Source organism: Ptychodera flava, chromosome 21, assembly GCF_041260155.1.
Source record: "Ptychodera flava strain L36383 chromosome 21, AS_Pfla_20210202, whole genome shotgun sequence".
Taxonomy (NCBI): Eukaryota; Metazoa; Hemichordata; class Enteropneusta; family Ptychoderidae; genus Ptychodera; species Ptychodera flava.
The window spans coordinates 19,881,411-19,900,323 of NC_091948.1; the positions used below are offsets into that span (position 1 = coordinate 19,881,411).

The 18,913-nt window shown below is 37.2% G+C and overlaps 2 protein-coding genes across 2 annotated transcripts; both read right to left on the bottom strand.

The window, feature by feature from the left end:
• Nucleotides 1-65: 65 nt before the first annotated feature.
• Nucleotides 66-8,005, bottom strand: LOC139121664 (glycosylated lysosomal membrane protein A-like). The gene is made up of 7 exons (XM_070686743.1): nt 7,850-8,005; nt 6,717-6,989; nt 5,742-5,936; nt 4,893-5,120; nt 4,183-4,296; nt 2,722-2,879; nt 66-1,893 (listed from the first exon to the last, which is right to left on the bottom strand). The coding sequence occupies exons 1-7, from the start codon at nt 7,976-7,978 to the stop codon at nt 1,719-1,721; spliced, it is 1,272 nt and encodes a 423-aa protein (XP_070542844.1). The 5' UTR covers nt 7,979-8,005; the 3' UTR covers nt 66-1,718.
• Nucleotides 8,006-8,275: 270 nt separating this feature from the next.
• Nucleotides 8,276-18,912, bottom strand: LOC139121666 (alpha- and gamma-adaptin-binding protein p34-like). The gene is made up of 8 exons (XM_070686744.1): nt 18,789-18,912; nt 17,067-17,254; nt 15,566-15,665; nt 14,564-14,677; nt 14,344-14,412; nt 13,580-14,047; nt 13,034-13,141; nt 8,276-12,246 (listed from the first exon to the last, which is right to left on the bottom strand). The coding sequence occupies exons 1-8, from the start codon at nt 18,853-18,855 to the stop codon at nt 12,098-12,100; spliced, it is 1,263 nt and encodes a 420-aa protein (XP_070542845.1). The 5' UTR covers nt 18,856-18,912; the 3' UTR covers nt 8,276-12,097.
• Between the last annotated feature and the right edge of the window lies 1 nt (nt 18,913).

Here is an 18,913-nt window from a genome sequence, read left to right on the forward strand (position 1 = left end):
TTGGCTTTGTAATACTGCCACGTTCTTCAGGGATTCTTTAAAACAACAGACCACACACACGCTCATAAAAGGCAAATTCTTTTATTGAAAAGCATGTGCCATTGAAAATATTTTCACAATTTTGAATACCCTCTCAAGTTTCTTTTGTAAAAAGAGAGCACCATGGTGTCACTATGACGACAACACTGTATTTTCTTATGATGTCACGATGACAGTGGTGCAAAATCATTATGACATCACTGGCAGGTATAGTGATGTCATAAGGAAGATGCTATGACATCACTATGGCACTTATTGTGATATCAGTTTTGTCATTGTACACCAATGGCCAAATCTGATCCAGATATAGTTTTTAATTGTTCAAAGGACATTTTTGTTGTGTACTTTCTGTGTACAAAAAATATACATCTTGTGAATGATATTTTGCATTGTCATGCTGTCTGTTGTACCCAGTAAATTATTATATGGTCCTGGGCAAACACCTTTAATCACATAACAACTTACATCTATAACTGTTCAGGGTCAGGTTCATGACTTGGCTGTCTATTAGATTTTACAATCTGTAAAAACTCTGTATGCTATCTCTGATTATTAGAAACATGAGAATTCTCAGAGTCATGAAAACATTTTGAGACTGAATGGTACTAGGTGGATTTCACAAGTTTATAAAAACATTTGACATTTAATACACAGGGTGAGTATTGGGGTCAATGATGATGTGTAAAAGAATGCTTGCTGTTATCGGGGCAGACAGTAGCTAATAGTTTACAATCCCATTGTGCTTACTTTTATTTCTGAAAACTAAAAAAAATAACTTTAGAAAAACACCCCCCCCCCCAAAAAAAAACCAATTGAAGGAAGTGACAGCGAATTATTTACATGCTACAAGAAGTGAAAGTAAAATGTTTAAAACACTATTTCCAAACAAAAGGCAAGATCTAACAATACAAAAAGAACCAAAGCTCCTGTAAATGAAACACCATAGTAACAAACACTGCAAATAAATGCAGTACGATTGCTACTTAAAAGATCTCATTCCCTGTCATGGGTCAAATCCCAGATACATGCTGCTGCAGCTGAATAGATCTACCCAAGTGTCACGTTCAACTACAGCTTTTTGTCAAGCAGCATTGATTCAACTTTCATCTCAAATCTTCCCGATATATCTTTAAATTTCACCCTTCCTGATATTTCTTATCTTTTATATATTTTTTTCAATTTTGATTTTTTGTAATTTTATATCTCCGATGATGTGCATACAACAAGGCATTGTACATCTTAAAGTCTCGTTATTGGCTTCACAGCTAATATGTTGCTTGCAGTGTTGCACTCTTGTCTCAGGCTTTGGACATGGATGATGGTGGGCATTTGAAGCAGGTGATTTCTGATGTCGTTATTCTCACAGATCAGATGAAACCACTGTGCTCTATCTTCACACACGCACATAATTTCTTTGTGACCAATTTTGAACAGTACCCGTTCGCTTGGATATTCCATAGTTTCAACAGGAACAAAAGGGGATAAAATACCCTACAATAGTGAAGGAGTTGGTATGAAATTTTTTTTCATGCAGAAAAGTGAAGGATGTTATCAACTTATTTTCTTTTGACTGTGCCATTTAATCAGCCTCTAAATTTCAGAGTCGCATTTCCACATCAGATAATTCAAAATCTCTTGGTGGCGTCGGCTGAAGACATACCTCTTTGAACTTTATGTACCTAGTTCACAAGAAGGGTGAGTTCTTTGTATTTCTGCCTTCGTTTCTTGATGCAGACATATGTGCCACCCGCAACGATCAGAAGAACTGGTATTCCCAGGCCAGCTATCAACACAATGATGACGAGTAGTGACAGTTCGTCTTCGGGTGGTGTGCCATAACCAACATTGGTTGTCCTGTTGTCATAAGAATATACTTTCAAAGTTAATATTGAAATATCATTAATGAAATGGTTGCCATGCCATCATACATTACATCGATGTTTGGCTTTCAATTTCACATTGATGCAGTACACAAATCTCAGTCCAAAATGCTGAATGATATTTGTTTGAAATATTATCAGACTACTACTACTCAGTACTACTACTACTACTACTACTACTACTACTACTACTACTACTACTACTACTACTCAGTACTACATCTATACTACTACCACTCACTGTAACTCACTACTGCTACTACCTGTCATTATTGTTATGATTATTGATAGTGCTGTTATTGTTACTGTCGTTTCTTTCATTCATTGATTTCATAACTTGGTTTGTATACACACAGAAAGGGATAATAGAGAATTAAAACACACACACAGTGACCCGAAGTCATTGTCTTTGACCACAGATCCTTCCCCAAAACAAGCATTTGGAAATGTCAAATCCCTTCAAACAATGAATATTGCTGAAATAGGGACTTCGAACTTTTCTGAACAATACACATTTACAGACAAACTCTGAACAGTGATTGAGTACCACACAATATACACTGATTCCATGGAATCACAAAATATATATTTTGGACAGTACTGAATTTGCCCATGATGATCAAAATAGGGGCAAGCCCTATATACTATAAATTTGCTGCTCTGCAGAGTGAAACTGTCACAGAACTCTCCATAGGCATTTACCGTAAATGGAAACAAAATACCCAGAACATTTGAAGTACACAAATATGACACTTTACAATCCATTTCTGATCAGTAAACTACTATACAGGTAATAACTTACCAAGTAACATAGTGATGGGCATTATAGAATCCATCTTTTGATGTTCCAAACGACAAGTTGAATGCAGCCATATCAACTTCTTTCATGTCATAAAATTTCACCATGATACTTTCCCTTGGAATGTACAAATTTTCAGTCTGTAAATCATCGCTGTTGGCCTAAAACAAAATAGAAATATTCCATCAAGCAAATTCTGAACCAGAGGTTACAGGATCTTGGTTTTATACAGGCTCCCCTAGCTGTATTTTTTAATTCATTCTCCTCGTTTTTTATTCAGTTTGTGAAATAAAGTTAATATTTGTTGTATTCCCAAATCATGTGAGAACGCCCATTGTTGAATTGTAAATAGAGCATGCATGTTTGTAAAATCAAATGTTATTATTGTTGTTGTTGAGAACAAAAGTTTAATCCAGACTAGAATTTATTTGTCATTATATTACCATGCCCTGTCCATTGCGTTTTAATTGGTCGAGCTGAACCACATGACTGACCACAAATGCACAGTAATGGTTTGTTTCCATGCCCGTGAATATGAATAATATCGTAAACATAGTAACTTTACGGCTAAAACGAAAATTGTGATTTGTACAAAGATCATAATCAACCACAAAATAAAATGGAGCATTTGTGGGCCAAGTTTAGACGCTTTTTTTCAAAAAAATCTCCGGATTTGCAAAATTTTTGCAGCGCGTGCACTACTCACTGACAGGTTCTGGGGCCCTGTTGTCGTTCGCACGGGAAATTTTCGTAAATTTTGACGGTTTTTCGGGGTTCGTTGATAATATAATGGAAATAACAGACTCCGCGCTGACCATCAACGTTTATTTATGGGCACGGGCTAGAGGAAAGCCAAATTAACAGGCTCGGCAAGCCTCGCCCATTAATTTTTGGCTTTCCTCTTGCCTTTGCCCATAAATAAACGTTAATGGTCAGTGCGTCGTCCGTTATTTCTACAATCATAACAATGCATATTGTGCATAATGCAGTTTGTTTGCAATGCAAAAACTCTGTAATTTAACATACCGGTACTTGAGTTGGCAGAATATGAACATGCACTTCTCATTTCAGAACAAAGATATTATAAAAAGGTACAGCTATGAGTTGGGCTTCAATAACGTATATTTCCACATAACTTGAGGGGGAACAATGTGCAAATGCACTTGACTTTCTGGGGAACAAAGATAATGAAAATGTAATCAAAAGTTACACTAAAGAGATTGGCTTCCATTTGAAAATCACTGCCTGACTATCTATTAAATTTAAATAGAGCCGTGTTGATCTTGACTGATACCAGTATTGTTAAGGGTAGCACACTGTTTATCAACTGTTTTACTGTAGCATGAGCTGTTGAAGACAACAGTCTGATGAAGGAGACTGTTGTCTTTGAAAGCTTACGTTACAGTAGAACAGTTGATAAACAGTGTGCTACCCTTGACCATCTATTACTATTGTTAACTGTACCTCCAATGCATTTGAAAGATCTCTGGCTTGGCCGAAGTAACATACAGGTTTCCACTGAGAGTAGCTTCCATATTTTGACTTAGGCGGCTGTGGTGGTAAGTGTAACTCATCAACCTGCATTGAACATGTAGAAACGGATAAAAATTGAGACCCCGGTCTCTTGAACATTTTTATCAACAAAATTGTCCTTTCAATGACTACATACAATATGTTACTTTGGCTCTGTGATGCCTTGCAAAATTTTGTACTCTAGCCTCCAACTGTTGCTGCAAAGAGGTCATTGGTTCAGATGGCATGGACAAATCATTGATCAGCTTAATCTCTCCAACCACTGCCAGAACACATTCCGCTTGATTCCTGAGCAATGCTTCATCACGCACTTATCTTTCCCCTAAGTAGACAGATATTTGGTTGATTTTTGAACAGCAACAGCTGGTTTCTGCATTCCTCATGTTAGTTAACTTTCACATTCTAGAAGTGACCTACCTACTCCGACACTCCTTTCGATATTTATTTTTACAATAGTAAGTTTCACTGGAAAGCCTTTGAGGTGCATTTCACTGTCTCAATCCACGGTTTGAAAAAACAAGAATTAGAGTGACAAGTACTGTGCATATTTCTCATATTAAAATCTATAGAAACATTTATACATAATCAAAAATATTCATAATCTTTTGGAGAGACCATTACTATGAGGGCACCACACTCACTTCAAACATTCCTGGAGTATACTCATCGTCAATGGACTTTGTCATTTGTTTTATGATGTCTTCCTTGGGATTTTTCTGACCACTGACGGCAAGTACTTCCAAGGCAAACCTGGAACTATTGAAGGCTGGTTCTAGACTGTCGATGGTGAAATCCACCTGAGTAGTGTTGGCTGTGTATTGTAAATGTGGCAGTATCTTTGATCTGTCCTTTTCGCCATAAGCTGTGAACTGCAATGGTACAGCGAGTGATATCAATGTGCTGAAGTCAGCTTAAGGATGGATCATGAACTTGCAATATCATTCATCATGCTACACATGGTGAAATAAATAAAATACAGTGGCCTATACTAATACTCTGATCAAATTATGTAAGAACGTGAAAGACTCAACATTGCCAAAATCTACTGACATTGATGCCAGAACATAATCCATCATCAATGTTCAAAATACGTTCAAACACAGTCCTTCCACCCAGTGTGGTTCAAATCACAGCATTGTATGGCTTCCATTGTAATGGACATATCCATCATGCCTCAGAAAATCCTTTACGGGACAAGAAGCAAAAGGTAAGCAATAAAACTACAACTTTGAAAGTCAGCGAAGCCAACTGTGGCAAAGTGTTGTATTTCTCTATGCTTTACAGCTGTTTGGAAAGTTAGAGAAATTGACAAATTCTGAAACACAACATTGACTGCAATATTAAACAGTGTATTTATAACCTGTCCTCACTTTGCTGAAATTCATGAAAGAAGTTTCCACTGAGTGATATGACAAGGAAACTCCCTTATCAACCAAAAAACACTGCCATCGCCTCCAATGCCGAGTGTGATGACACGGACAATACCTTACCTGTATTGAGATAGTACCATTGCCTTTGATGCTGGGCTGGTACAGTGTTGTGTTAAGCACAGCACTGTGTGTAGTCTCATTGATGGTAATATTCATGTCTTGCCACTTGAGATCTTCTAGCAACAGTGACTTCATGTTGCATCTGGGACACTTTGAAATGACCGATGTGTCATTGACATCATCATACTCGAACATCTGAAACACAATAGATGGAATTACATTATTGCTATCACCGTAGAACTTACAATACAATATGTTAGGACTTTGTGTCTTTCACCTGTTCTTCACACATTGTAAAAAATTCAAAGTTCATGCATCCATTCTCTCCAGCCCTAATTCAATGTACATCTACATGTAGAGATGGAACCTAGATGAAAGTGACTGGCATATTGTTAATTATTACAGGTTTGGTCTCAGCTAATAACAGTAAATTCACCAGGCACAATATTCACTTGATCTTTCATCATTTGTTCTCTGACAACTGACCAGAAGTATCTTTACTGTAGTATCATGCTTCCGCCAATACACTTTATCTAATCTAATCATTTGAGGTGGTGCTCTGACGAAAGTGCCATTTTAGCGAATGATAAAAGTATTGGCTACTCCTGTTATCCGTTAAATTCAACCAAACCCTAATTTCTTCCAGTGGTACCATATGATCATTCTCTGAGTCCATGGATGGGTTCACTGAAATGTCAAGTACTCCGGTAATCCTCATCTCATTAAACATTCCCAATTGGGAACCAATGTACAGTGTTGACACTGTTATCAATTTCCTGCATTCACTCGAACCAACAAAAGCATTGTTTTATTCAAAAGGCTGCAAGTGGAAGGGATCTACATTCCTAATGATTCTGACTATCAGCCTCTGGGAATAGTATTATTTAGAGCAAGTGATACAATCATGGAAAGCACAGCATCTGTGGACAAAATGAATACTTGTGTAAAGGTATCATCAGGCGAATTCAAACTTACCCTGGTAAACACCATGGCCATGGAGTATATGACATCATTTGGTACAAATTCTATGGCTGTGTTGCTCTCTCCAGAACTCATCAATTTTTCCCAGTTCACATGAAGCTTGGTGTTATTTGGCGTGGTTGCAAGGACTAAGGTCGGCGCTCCTATAGAACTCCATAGGTAGTGTATGACGTCATTGCCTACAGCTTTGACGTATACTAAATTTTTATTGTCTGTACTGTTTTTACATACTGCTATTGTGCAATTCGGATTATATTCTATGGATAACTGAAATACAAAAACAACATGAAACTATGTGAACTGCCACATACCATAATCACGCGTATGACATATTAATACATTTTAAACGATTAAATACATGAAAGGGGAAAACAATTTATTTGTGATCCTCAGATACCAAGCCATTTTTGATGAATAAGGACACCCTCATAAAACAGCCTTCAGCTTCAGTCAGTAAGACTGTATGCTACTGGTTTCTAATGTCACTTCTGCTTTACTGATCTTGCTGTTTTTGTTATATATTGGACGGTACAGGCTGGTTGTGATTAAGTTACAAGCACTTCTCAATTGTTGAAAACATGGTGATTTACATAGCTTAGTACCTCCATGAATGAATTAATATCATGAGTTTCCATTTCTATGGCATTGTTTCTTTGGGAACATGGCTAAATCACGGTCCCTACACAGGGTGGAGGGGCCGTGGCTAAATGAATCGTAAAGCCGTCTAGTGTGATTGAACAGTGTGGCACAATTTCTAGAATGGTTTCAATGTGCACGGTCGACCGGTCCTCCTCTCTGATGACAACGGACAAGGCTGAGCTCTGAGTGACAAGGGACAATACGTTGTGACACTGTGACAGTTTAAGGACCGGCATTACAAGCAAATAGTCGCATACTTTAAAGTTAAAAAGTGTAAACGTTGGTCAAAACCCAGAAACCTCTTCGAATTATTCACTAGTGTGAAATAACATGGAAAGTAGTCGCATTGGACTGGTACAAAACTGTCTCTTCTCGTTCGAGTTCAATGGGCTTAGTAAACTTCCGGCAAAATACCTATCGTTCGGAACTTTGTATCACAAACTTCGATCAGAGCAACATTTGAAAATATATGCTGAGGATGGTCTTACCTTTCGCTCTGATGTTGAAGCTAATGAAAAGGTTGATATGATTAAATGAACACAAAGAAATATTGCCAGACATCGATGACTCTCCATCACAATGTACGCCATGTTTGGTGGTTTTGCAGTTCGGGTCATGTGAGTTTAGCACCTTTAGCTTGGTGTTAATTCTTTATAGTAGGAAGCTAATTTCACAGCGGCTAGAGGGTCTGTGTATGAATCACAGTCATGTGATCCCTTGCTCCATTTCAATGTATCGTTTTACAAAACTACTCTTCGATAAGTGTGCCCAAAATAAAATCACAGATATTAGCTGGACAGCCAGAGATAATTTTGTTTGACTGTGGTTGACAAAAATCACAACTTTCGTTTACTCGGTCTCGGTAGTAAAATAAATCTTTCTCTAGAACCTCAATTGAATGCAAAATCATCACATTTGATGTGGTAAAATTCACTTTATTACTGTCAATAATTCATAATTGTTGAAGCAAGTATATAAGGTGTTTCTTTGGAAGAAAAAAAAAATTGATTACTCATTTTTCATTACAATATACACATTTGGTAATATGATATAAATTTTTGAATTGATTGTCTACAAGGGGTTTATATAGCTCAGGCACCGTACCTGTAATCAGAGTGGTACTAGAGTAATACTCAAGAGTATGAGGCAAGAAACAAAGCCATAACTTGGACTCTCTGTAGGTTAATGAACCTTACAAACTAACACACTGTATGATTCTGTACAGAAAATAAACGAAAAAACTCAAAGAAGATTATCTGTTGGTTGGTTGTTGCAGAGCTAGTCTTAAAATCACATGTCTGCAACTAATGTTACGTATAATTCATTATTACTTACTGTACAATGATCAATTCACTTTTCAAGATGAGAATGATAGTGCGCATGCTGTTCACAATGACAGTGATGCGATGGATTCCGTCAGCAAAGCCAGCATTATCTAGCAGCAACATCCTCTCCCTTAGTCATTATTACCTTTGGAAAACTACATTGGAAGTGGTATGGTAAGACTTCAAAACTCAAGAAAATCCAAGGAACAGAAATTTCAATGCAATTCACACGGGATGTATTATTGTACAAAAACAACAAAACTGATATCAAGTGAATTATGTGATCTCCATTGCTGTATACTGGTCTGATTCAATAGTTGCAGACAACGACAGACAAACACAATTAAATTAAATTAAAAACAATACAGTTGAGGATGAAAAAATGAAAGTGGTCCACCCCATCTGCTGGATAGCCAGGTCTTGTGAGTCTAAGGGCTGAGAGAATTCAAATTGATCACTTCAATTACATTTTCACAGGTCCAACAATATCACAGTAAAACTGCTTGTTCAAAAAATATGGGGGGAAAATGTATACCATTTGCGCTTTTGAGTCAAGTACACGTTTTCCCAGGTTTTCATATTTTGAGATAGTATTTCTAACTTCTTCCACATTACTCCCAGAAATTATGCAGCTTGCCCTAGTAGCCGATCCCTCCCATTAACAGAAGATATGATTATATAAATCATAGACATTAGAGGGAGAAAGAGCATAAACTTTCAATTTACAGTTGGTTTACTCATGTGTTTCTTCTCTTTTAAATCTTCCATGGAAGAAAGTCTGTATTTTTTCAACTGACTTTCAGTGTATAAGCATTTGATAGTATGACATAAAATACTGTAAAACACATTGATTTTAGTAGCTGCATGCTTTTTCAGTGTTTTTGGATTTTCATCACAATCAGCTGGTTTTTTGAATTTGGCTTAAAGGACGTGCCAACCATAGAAATCATAGGGAAAAATTTAAATTAGCAGCATCTGAAATTCATGAATCAACAGGCTTCACTAAATTAGCTAAACATGCATGCTAGCTAAAAGTCATGTTTTACAGTAACCAATCCTCCCCTTCAATGATTAAAAACATTTGACGAAGGGGTTATGTGAATTTTGCTGCTGACTAGAAACATTTTGAACTGAGCTATGAATTAGCCATTGTAGCCATACACCATAGAAAGTTACGCCCTACATCTCATTTGCATACTACGATTTATAACATACCTCAAACAATGAAAAGCACCTTCTTATACAGATATTTACAATTAAAAACTTTTGAAAGTTTACATTTTTCAAAATAATACTGCTTTATAAAAAACATTACACAAACTTTATTTCTGACAAGATGCATGGTATCTTCATATTACTGACAGAATCTCACCTCACTCCTTCATGCAGTATAAGTAAATTATCAAATCTAAATATTCAAACTACGTTATCGTTTGGAGTTTACGGCTTCATTGCACCTATCAATGGATCAACCCCTGCTACTGAAACACAGTGATTTTTTCCAAACCCTAGAAACGGAATGGGTTAATGCAATGTTAATATGGAAATATTTCAGTCATCAAAAATTAATAGTTCTTTGTTGACCTTGGCAAATGATGACATGCACCAACATACTAGAATTTCATTCACGGGCAAGTTACTGTAATATTTGATGATTTTTTTTCACCATATTTGTTTTTAATGTTAACCACACTGTCTTGCTCTACTCCCCAATCACGTTTAGATACAGCATTGAGCTTGTCAACCCAGCCTGTACATGTATAGATTGTATTGTTGTTGTCGACAAGCGAATTTCAGTCTGGACTAGAAGTCAATGTACATGATAACAGTGCATTTTACACGTGTTGACGCTATGTTGACGTGTCAAGCTGAATTGTTGGTGTTTCAGTATGCCTAGGGGAGTAGAAGTTTAACTTGCAATTGGAATAAAACAAAAATAGTGAAAAAATCATCGAGAATTACAGCTACAGGACCTTTCAATAGAGTGCTTATTACAGCACCCAGGTAACTTTCCTGATGATACCTAGGTAGACTACAATACTTGATAAAATGTTGTTCTAACAAACTAATCTGAGACACATATTCTTTTTGCACTGATAACTAATCTCATGTAATTACCAATTATTTATTCTATCCATCACCACGACTACAGAGAAACCAATTTAGGTAAAATAGCCAGTACTCAGAGTTTATACAGAGAAGTAGTGAAATAGCCAGTACTCAGAGTTTATACAGAGAAGTTATGGGAAGGAAAGTATCTTACTGAAGGGAAAAAATACCTTGGCCTTGAACTCACAATATTCTGATCGCGAACTTGCTGTCTTTGCCACTGTGTCATCTAATGTATGAAATATCAAGAGTTCATAACCTTCCAATGGAAAACCTGTCAATTGTGAGACAGGATGTCTACTCTGTCAATTCAACAAACTTGTCTGAATTTATATTCTGTATTCATGTATCAACCTTGTCTGGGAAGGCAATAATTTGATATGAATAATTTGTTTCACTTCAATGAAGATTGACATGTGTCTGACATGAAGCAATGCTGCTTTTTACAAAGGTACATATCAGACTGTTTTTTTCATCACACACAAAACAGGAATCACAAGTTCTGTAGAACTCTAGTTGAGTACCTGTTTGTGGAAACCATCTTTGATGTTCAACATAACATAATTACTGAACAATGGACCATTCTTTGTGATATTAAATATGTGAGTGCAAGGATTTTCAAATTGGTGTATATTTTCACCAACTTTTGGATTCTCCCGATATCTGCTTTAGTTAAATTATACATTTTTTACTTTTAAAATTTGTGTAAATTTAGAGTGTTCATTATCTATCCTAGGGTTCTTGTCCAATTTTTTACAATCTTTTGCAGCAATACAGGGCAAAAGAAACCTTTTCCATTCAGATTAAAATTGACACTATAAAATATGCTATGAATTAACTTTGTGAACTTATTTATTATCAAAGGTGACTGGAACTGACAGTTTCTTTTTGTATAGAAAAGTTGAATATTTTAATTTAGAGAAGATTTGATACAGAAATGCTGACTATATCATGCTACTTACATTTCAAAATTTTCAAAGACGAAGTGAAGTGTTGATCGTAAAATTACTGGGGAATTCATGGGATTCTAAATGCAACCTTTCAATGCTACCAATAGGAATATTGACGTCTAACAAATACTGAATGTGTGTACTACATATATGTATGAAAATAATATATGGGGGAGAAAACACTTAAATGCCGAGAAGTACCATACAAAACCTAGAAAGCCAGTTACCTTTCATAAAAGAACATTAGTTTTGCCTTTACTGTAAATTTAAAATCATGATTAAAAATAAAATTGACGCTGTTAAGTCCACACTCTGTATGACTGTCATTGTCACCATCTTTATCTGCCTGATTCTAATCACTGTCGTCATCACCCTCCTCATCGTCATCTGAAGAGAGTCCCTCTATTTCAGCCATGTCTCCTCCCATTGCTCTCCAGAATGCAACTGTCACTTTTTCTGCGTACGATTTCCTCTCTTCTGCAGGCAATGTCTCGGCTTTCTCTGTGGAACAGAAAGTCAAGTCCATGGTTACAAGAGGAAAAGGTAACTCAGGATACTGTCTCATAAAGTTACCAGCTACGCTTTTTTGATTGCTTGATTTTGATCCTAAATATCTTCATTTCTTTCTGTATCATCAGAAGAAAATACCAAGTTACCATGGTAATATTTCAAAAAATAAACCTGTACACAGTATTCTCAAATGCATTGAAAATACATCTCTTGCCTAAACAGAGTTTGGTATAAAAGTAGATTGACCGTCCACTGTACAAGTGAATCAGATGCAAGTGTTTAAGGTAGTATGCGTCTCGAAAGTGAAAGAAGCTTTTGCTCAAACTTTCCTCAATGAATCTTTCAACCATTCTCTTTCAAAATCAAGACTAAAAATCGTCGTAAACCACGCGCCTCTTTACGGCAACAGCTCAGCGCTACCCGTCAAGAGATTGACTTTTGCGTAGGTCAGCGGAGCGGAAATTATTGCTCTGGCTCGCGAGAATGCTAAAAATCAGAGGTCACCGTGAAAATTTTGGTGCTACAGAAACAAATAACTCAAGATTTACGGATATTTGAAATTGAAAATGGCCGCCATTCCTGTGAAAAATAAAATTTTCGAATTTCGAAAAATTAAGCCAGTAAACAGTTTTCTTACACCAAGAGCTTTAAAATGAACCTTCGCAAGTGGTAGATCAGAAAAGAATTGTAAAAGTTTGAGAGTCTGAATATCTATCCCTGAGGCACGTTCTACCTTAAACCTGTGATGCTTTTGGAATAAAGTACAGTGATGGATTACCTTTCATTTTTGCAAATTCTTCAAAGAGTTGTTCAAAGGAGGTCTCTCCAGGATCTTCATTGCCAAGTGCTTGATATAATGCTCTGTCGTGCTCATTTAGAAGAGAATCTATCAAATAAAAGGATGTAGATGATTTCAAGTTGTCAAAATGAGAGTCAGAGGTGGTGTTTGTACCAACACAAAGCATCATGGCAACCGGGATGCTTCATGCCATTCGACTCACATTCATCAAAGGTCTACATGTGAAATTATGTGAATGAGCTTGTGCAGGAATTTGCCCGACAATTTAATTAAGATGTGTCAAAGCGGAATAACATAAATGACATCATACACAAAACAGAATTGGTTAACAAATTTAAAGATGACTCTGTCCTTTTCAGTTTTTGAGGAAAAGATTCACGAGAACAGAGCAGAAGATTGTATTTTGGCGTGTACTTTGGAAAACTATCATTGGTCTTGTTATGTTCACACACTGGATATATTGAGAGACTGAAGTGAAATCTTTATAGGAATGTAACATGAAAAAATAAAACCATCATGACTTACCTATCCTTTCTGTCGTACTACTTGCTTTTTCTTTTTCCTTTTCTTTATCTTTCTCTTTCTCTTTGTCATCTTTTGACACTGCAGCAGCTGCTGTCGCTCCTTCCACATTTGCTGCCATTTCCTCCTCGTCAACGGCTACCACTTTCTGGCATTTACCCTCTTTTTCCATGGGTTCACTATCTGCTTTCTCTGTCTTATCAGAGTCACTGTTTTTATCACTAGAATTATTATCATTCTCTGTCCTATCATTGTCTCTGTCATTTTCATCCTCCGCATCACTCTGTCTTTCCCGTACATTTGTGTCCTTCATCTGATTGGCGGCCTGACCTCCACCAGTGTCCTCTTCTTTTGTTTCGTTGTCGGCTTTCTCGCTGAAAGCACTGGCTTCCGCTTCTGCCCTGTTGTTGGATCTGGAGTTCATTCCTTCACACAGTCCAAGGTAATCCAACGGACTGGCATTGGGTCTCTCTGTAAGATAAGATCCATCAGTAAGTGTTTTGTATTGTTCAAAAGTAAACTTTTTATCATGTAGGCAAGTTAAGTATCAGCAAAAGAGGGCAAAAGATCTCATTGCAGCACATTTCAATGGACTTTATCAGGTACTGAGAAAAAATGTTTTCAAACAGTTTATCAAGAAAATACTAATGAACAGTAAGTGTGGCCTATGCTAGCAACTGGTGTGGAGTGTAATTCCTGAGTATTATAATTATAATAAATCTTGCACGTAAAATGGATATAAAAAAGTGTTTTATAAAGAAAATTACCTTTCATGGCAAGATTTGACCATGTATGGGCGTGCAGTGCTGAAATAATTCTCTTTATTCCATAAATATCTAGAAGGTAAAAAAAATTACGGAAAACTTTATTTATTTCAGTATGTAAAGTTCCTGTATCGTCAACAGTTCAATGCAAACCACTGTAAGAGACACCTTGACAATAAACTTTGGTTATTTAGAGACAGAAAACTCTGAAGCTGTAGATTACCTTCATCTTCTTCCTCCTCCTCGTCATCACGGTCTTCTGATGTTGTCGTTTTCAGTTCCACCAACTCAAAGGCATTGTCTATGCACCATAGCTGGGCATCGTGTTGTGAGATGTCTGTCAATGAAACAATGAAAAATTCACAGCATCAGAATGATTACACCCAGAATTTTACCATGCTTTTCTTGCCCATCCATCAGGTTGAGGGTATGGTTGAGGACATTGTGATATTGCGCAAAAATTTATACTTCTGCCAGCTTTGGTCCAACTTTACAAAGTACTCTTTTACAAAAATTTGTGTGGCGTATAATAATTGTTTCAGACGACTTTTTATCTTTCCAGGCGCTGTAGTATTAGTACCATGTTTGTTGCCTATGATGTATTGTCTTTTGGAGAGTTATTACATAAAAGTGTTTTTAACCTTTTGAACAGAATTAAGAGATCTCAGAATTTTTATATTAAGGCTATATCGATTCATTACAGTGCAGACATTGGAGGAATATAATGAATTTTGTACTGGTAGGCTGTCTTTGTATCTATGTTATGTGTGTTTTTCATTTCTCTATGGGCCTAGAGCCTGATTCAAATAAATAAATAAATAAATAAATAAATATTTTGATATTCAAGAACAGGGAAATTCACATGCAAGTGAGAAGTGCCTTAGATATGTCACTGTACAGTTGGTAAAGGAATATAGTTAAGGCAGAGGGACCATGGTTATGGTAACCTGTCTAGTTCTCATTCTCTGGTAATGGCATTTGTAGATGTGTAAATAGCCCATTAGCACTTAATCAGGCTTTTGTTTTCCACTACATTTTACATCTACTGGGTAAAGTGCCGGTTTAGTATTAAAATGTGATAGTTGTCTGGGGCCTTTATAATAAATAACAAATGTGTACTTATGGAGAAATTAGCAATCTCATGTCATGGAGCAGAAATGAGACAAAAACGCTGTAATTCTTTTGTGCAATGTAATCTTTGAAGAAAAACATCAGCGATTCTTACCTTGTCCAGAGATGAATTGATTACATGCTAATATCCTAACTTCCGGTTCCCATTCCCTGATAAATGGAAGCCAAGACTTCACTTCTTCAAAACTTGATTTCTAGGATGAAGTATCAATCATGAAAATGATCAGTTTATTGTTTGTTTCTGTGTTTCTAAGGATACTGACAGCAATCAACTGATAGATCTTAGGATCCTAAAATCAGGATCATTCAGTTGACTGTAATTGCCACCTATGTAACCAGTTACCTGTGTAAGTTTTTTTCTGTATAACAGAGAATGTAACTGGCATCCTTCAACTGTAAACTGCTGGCGACAGTGAAAACTCATCAGGAAAAGCTAGTATGTCTGAAATGGTAGGACCGATGCATGATTGTTAGTAGCACAGCCCTTCAATAAACACCAATTTATGTTTTATATTTCATTTTTGTTGACTTTCTTCATTTCCTCCCTTCTCCTCCTTCCCTCTGTTTCTGTCTGAGCTGTCCCCCTGTCTCTCCCCCTCCCCTTTCCTCCTCCTCCTCCATGATTAGACCAAGGAAACAGTTGTATTTTTATCAAACCTTTTCACCTCTCTGTCTTCTCTACTTCAATTTACCAACACACTTGCTCTGTTCAACTTACAGGTGAATAAACGAAAAATACAAGAAAACAATACCGCAATGATACGGTGTCGCTCAAATTTGATCAGAATTGGTACATACCAGTATGGGTACCAAAGATCAACAATAAATGTTGTTTCTATCTGTTCAGTGCAGGAAAATTCTACGTTGATGTTATGACAATGATTTCTGCACAGTACAACCAGAAAAACAACAAGAAATATTTAAACCAGAAAAACAAGAATGACAAAAGTAAATAAGGTCTGAAACTTTAGGTACTGGAGGTCAACTTTAGCAACATGCATAGCAGAGGAATGTTTCAACACAGCTAGTCCCTCTTAGTTTGAGCAGGTCTGTTAATATGTAACAGTTCATAAACAATGACAGGAAATGACTCAAGGTCAGTGGAGTAGCCTGTTTCAGTCATTGGCATGCCACCACTCCTGCACATTTGCAGGATTTCCCTTTTTCTTACCTCATTTGCATATTTTTGACACTGACATGTTCATTTGAACAACGTCACATCTCAACCCCTGGGTCTACCTGTACACCAAATATTGAGATGGTAGGTGCGGCTGTTTGGGAGCTTTTGTGTGTGACGGACATACATCTACACATACCAGTACATACCCGGTACCTGGGTACATACATACATACATACACATAGACATACAGACACCACTGACTCATCATATTAGCTCTTTTGGTATTTATATACATACCAAATATGAGCTAAAAATCACATCAAACTATTTGGATTTTAGGTATTGTTATTATTGTTAAAACAGCACCTTCATGTTAACATCAACAATGCTTACGTAAAATTATGAAACCATTGTTGACACCAGTTTTCATATATCTTTACAATCAACCATACTCAAGAGCCTGGAACATTTTACCTTATTTTCGAACACTATAATGATAGCTTCTACAGATGCTGCAAAGTCAGAATCTCCAAGTGTCTTCCGAGGAAGTGTGCATAATTCAACATCAGCTGCATAGTATTTGTTTGAAATACTCCAAGGATATGCTTTAATGCTTTCAACTCTAGTCTTGAATGTCGGTAAAGTATCCGCACCGATTATGTCTGAAAGGGTACAAGATTTTATTAATTTTCACCAATTGTTGGTTATCAGGTTAAACCATACTGGTGCTGATTAATCCCTGGATTTGGATTGCAGTACTTTTTAAGACACGTGAGAACGTGTTCTTTATTTTTTTACTAGTCTGTAAATTACATGCTTGGGCAACCACAAACATCACACAACCACAGCATTCTCTCACCAGTGGCCCCTTAACACTGCAATTAACCATGGTCCCTTGGACGAACTTACTGAGAATCAAACATTCTCACTTGGTAGGATTCTTTTCCCTTCACACTGAATTTCCGACGACATTTTACAACAGTATGTAATGTTTGTACACATAGTAAAATACCCTCTCTCAAGTAGAAGGTTGTATGCTTAAGATCTCTGACAAATGTCATAAATAATGGGAACTCAAGCTTTGTCAAAACTTGCACCATTCTTTACTTATAGCAATAGCATGAGTGGGCGGGCGGGCAATTCTCCGCTATTTTTACTCGGTATATTGTGAGAAATTAGTATGAAATCATGAGTGGCGGTAAAGTTTGGGCTATCCGGAACTGCTATCAGTGGGCAGAAAAAAATTGGGTGCAGAGAAGCAGGAAACTATATATACTACGGATAAAATTGTCTTGATGACATCATAAATTCGTTGCTCGATAATAGCCGTTTACATGTATGTATCGGAAATTCAAAGGCACAGGCTCTCTGGGCACCAGCAAAAGCAATGTTTGCAGGTCGATCTTGAGTCCTCTTTCTGAACACTATTCTCCTGACCTGACCCCACTGGCCCACATAATCACGAACGTGGACTTGCCTAGTGGGCGTGAGAGACTGCGCTTCGAACGTGCTGGGGTCCAGACACTTCGCACCAAAACCAGTTCGCCCCACACAACTTCGTCCCAAAACCATTTCGTACCAAAACCACCTCGTCCCAAGTACTACTTCGCCCAACCCCACTTCGCCCCAAGTACCACATCGTACTAAAACCACTTCGCCCAAAGTATAGTACCGTCAACTCGTCCTGAAACAACGATGTTACGACGTATCATAAGGTTGTTTTTACCTACAACTTGGAAGCATTAATGTGTTAGGACATTTTGGCTACCACGAACCATTTATTGTTGCATGAAACCATAAACGATAGAATAAGAAAATAGAAACACGCAAATGCTACAACTCAGGTGCCTTGCGCGGAATTGCACGATGTCAATTTCGCGAATGCGTACACTTTCAAGATTTCAGTCCCAGGATGACAGAAAGGTGGTTATTTTCAGCTTTACCAGTTAGCGATACGTTTCGGGCAAAGTGGTTTGGGGACATGACTTTTGGGGCGAAGTGGTTTTGGTACGAGGTTGTATTGGTGCGAAGTGGTTTGGTGCGAAATGGTATGGGACGAGATGGTATGGTGCGAAGTGGTTTTGGTGCGAAGTGTCTGGGAACCCTTCGAACGTGCTGGGACGTTCAAGCACAGTCAACGATAGGTGTAGCCTAACACATAAGGAGGCATCTGCAGAAACCAAAGTTCATGGGTACCTTTTATAACGCTGTTTGGATCAAGAATTGGTGAGCAGCTAACCACAACAGCACAGGGCGCAGCCATTTTGCATTACTGCCACCACCGTTTACAATATAAAATGCTTTCGTTTTCGGTAAACATC

Excerpts from the sequence above, each read along its gene's own strand:
- LOC139121664 (XM_070686743.1), bottom strand. The coding sequence starts at position 7,978 with ATGACCCGAACTGCAAAACCACCAAACATGGCGTACATTGTGATGGAG. Across the intron at positions 5,937-6,716 it reads TGGCCATGGTGTTTACCAGG|ATGTTCGAGTATGATGATGT; the intron begins GTAAGTTTGAAT and ends ATTGTGTTTCAG. Across the intron at positions 1,894-2,721 it reads GCCCATCACTATGTTACTTG|GACAACCAATGTTGGTTATG; the intron begins GTAAGTTATTAC and ends TTATGACAACAG.
- LOC139121666 (XM_070686744.1), bottom strand. The coding sequence starts at position 18,855 with ATGGCTGCGCCCTGTGCTGTTGTGGTTAGCTGCTCACCAATTCTTGAT. Across the intron at positions 17,255-18,788 it reads TCCAAACAGCGTTATAAAAG|ACATAATCGGTGCGGATACT; the intron begins GTACCCATGAAC and ends GTACCCTTTCAG. Across the intron at positions 14,048-14,343 it reads GTCAAATCTTGCCATGAAAG|AGAGACCCAATGCCAGTCCG; the intron begins GTAATTTTCTTT and ends CTTATCTTACAG.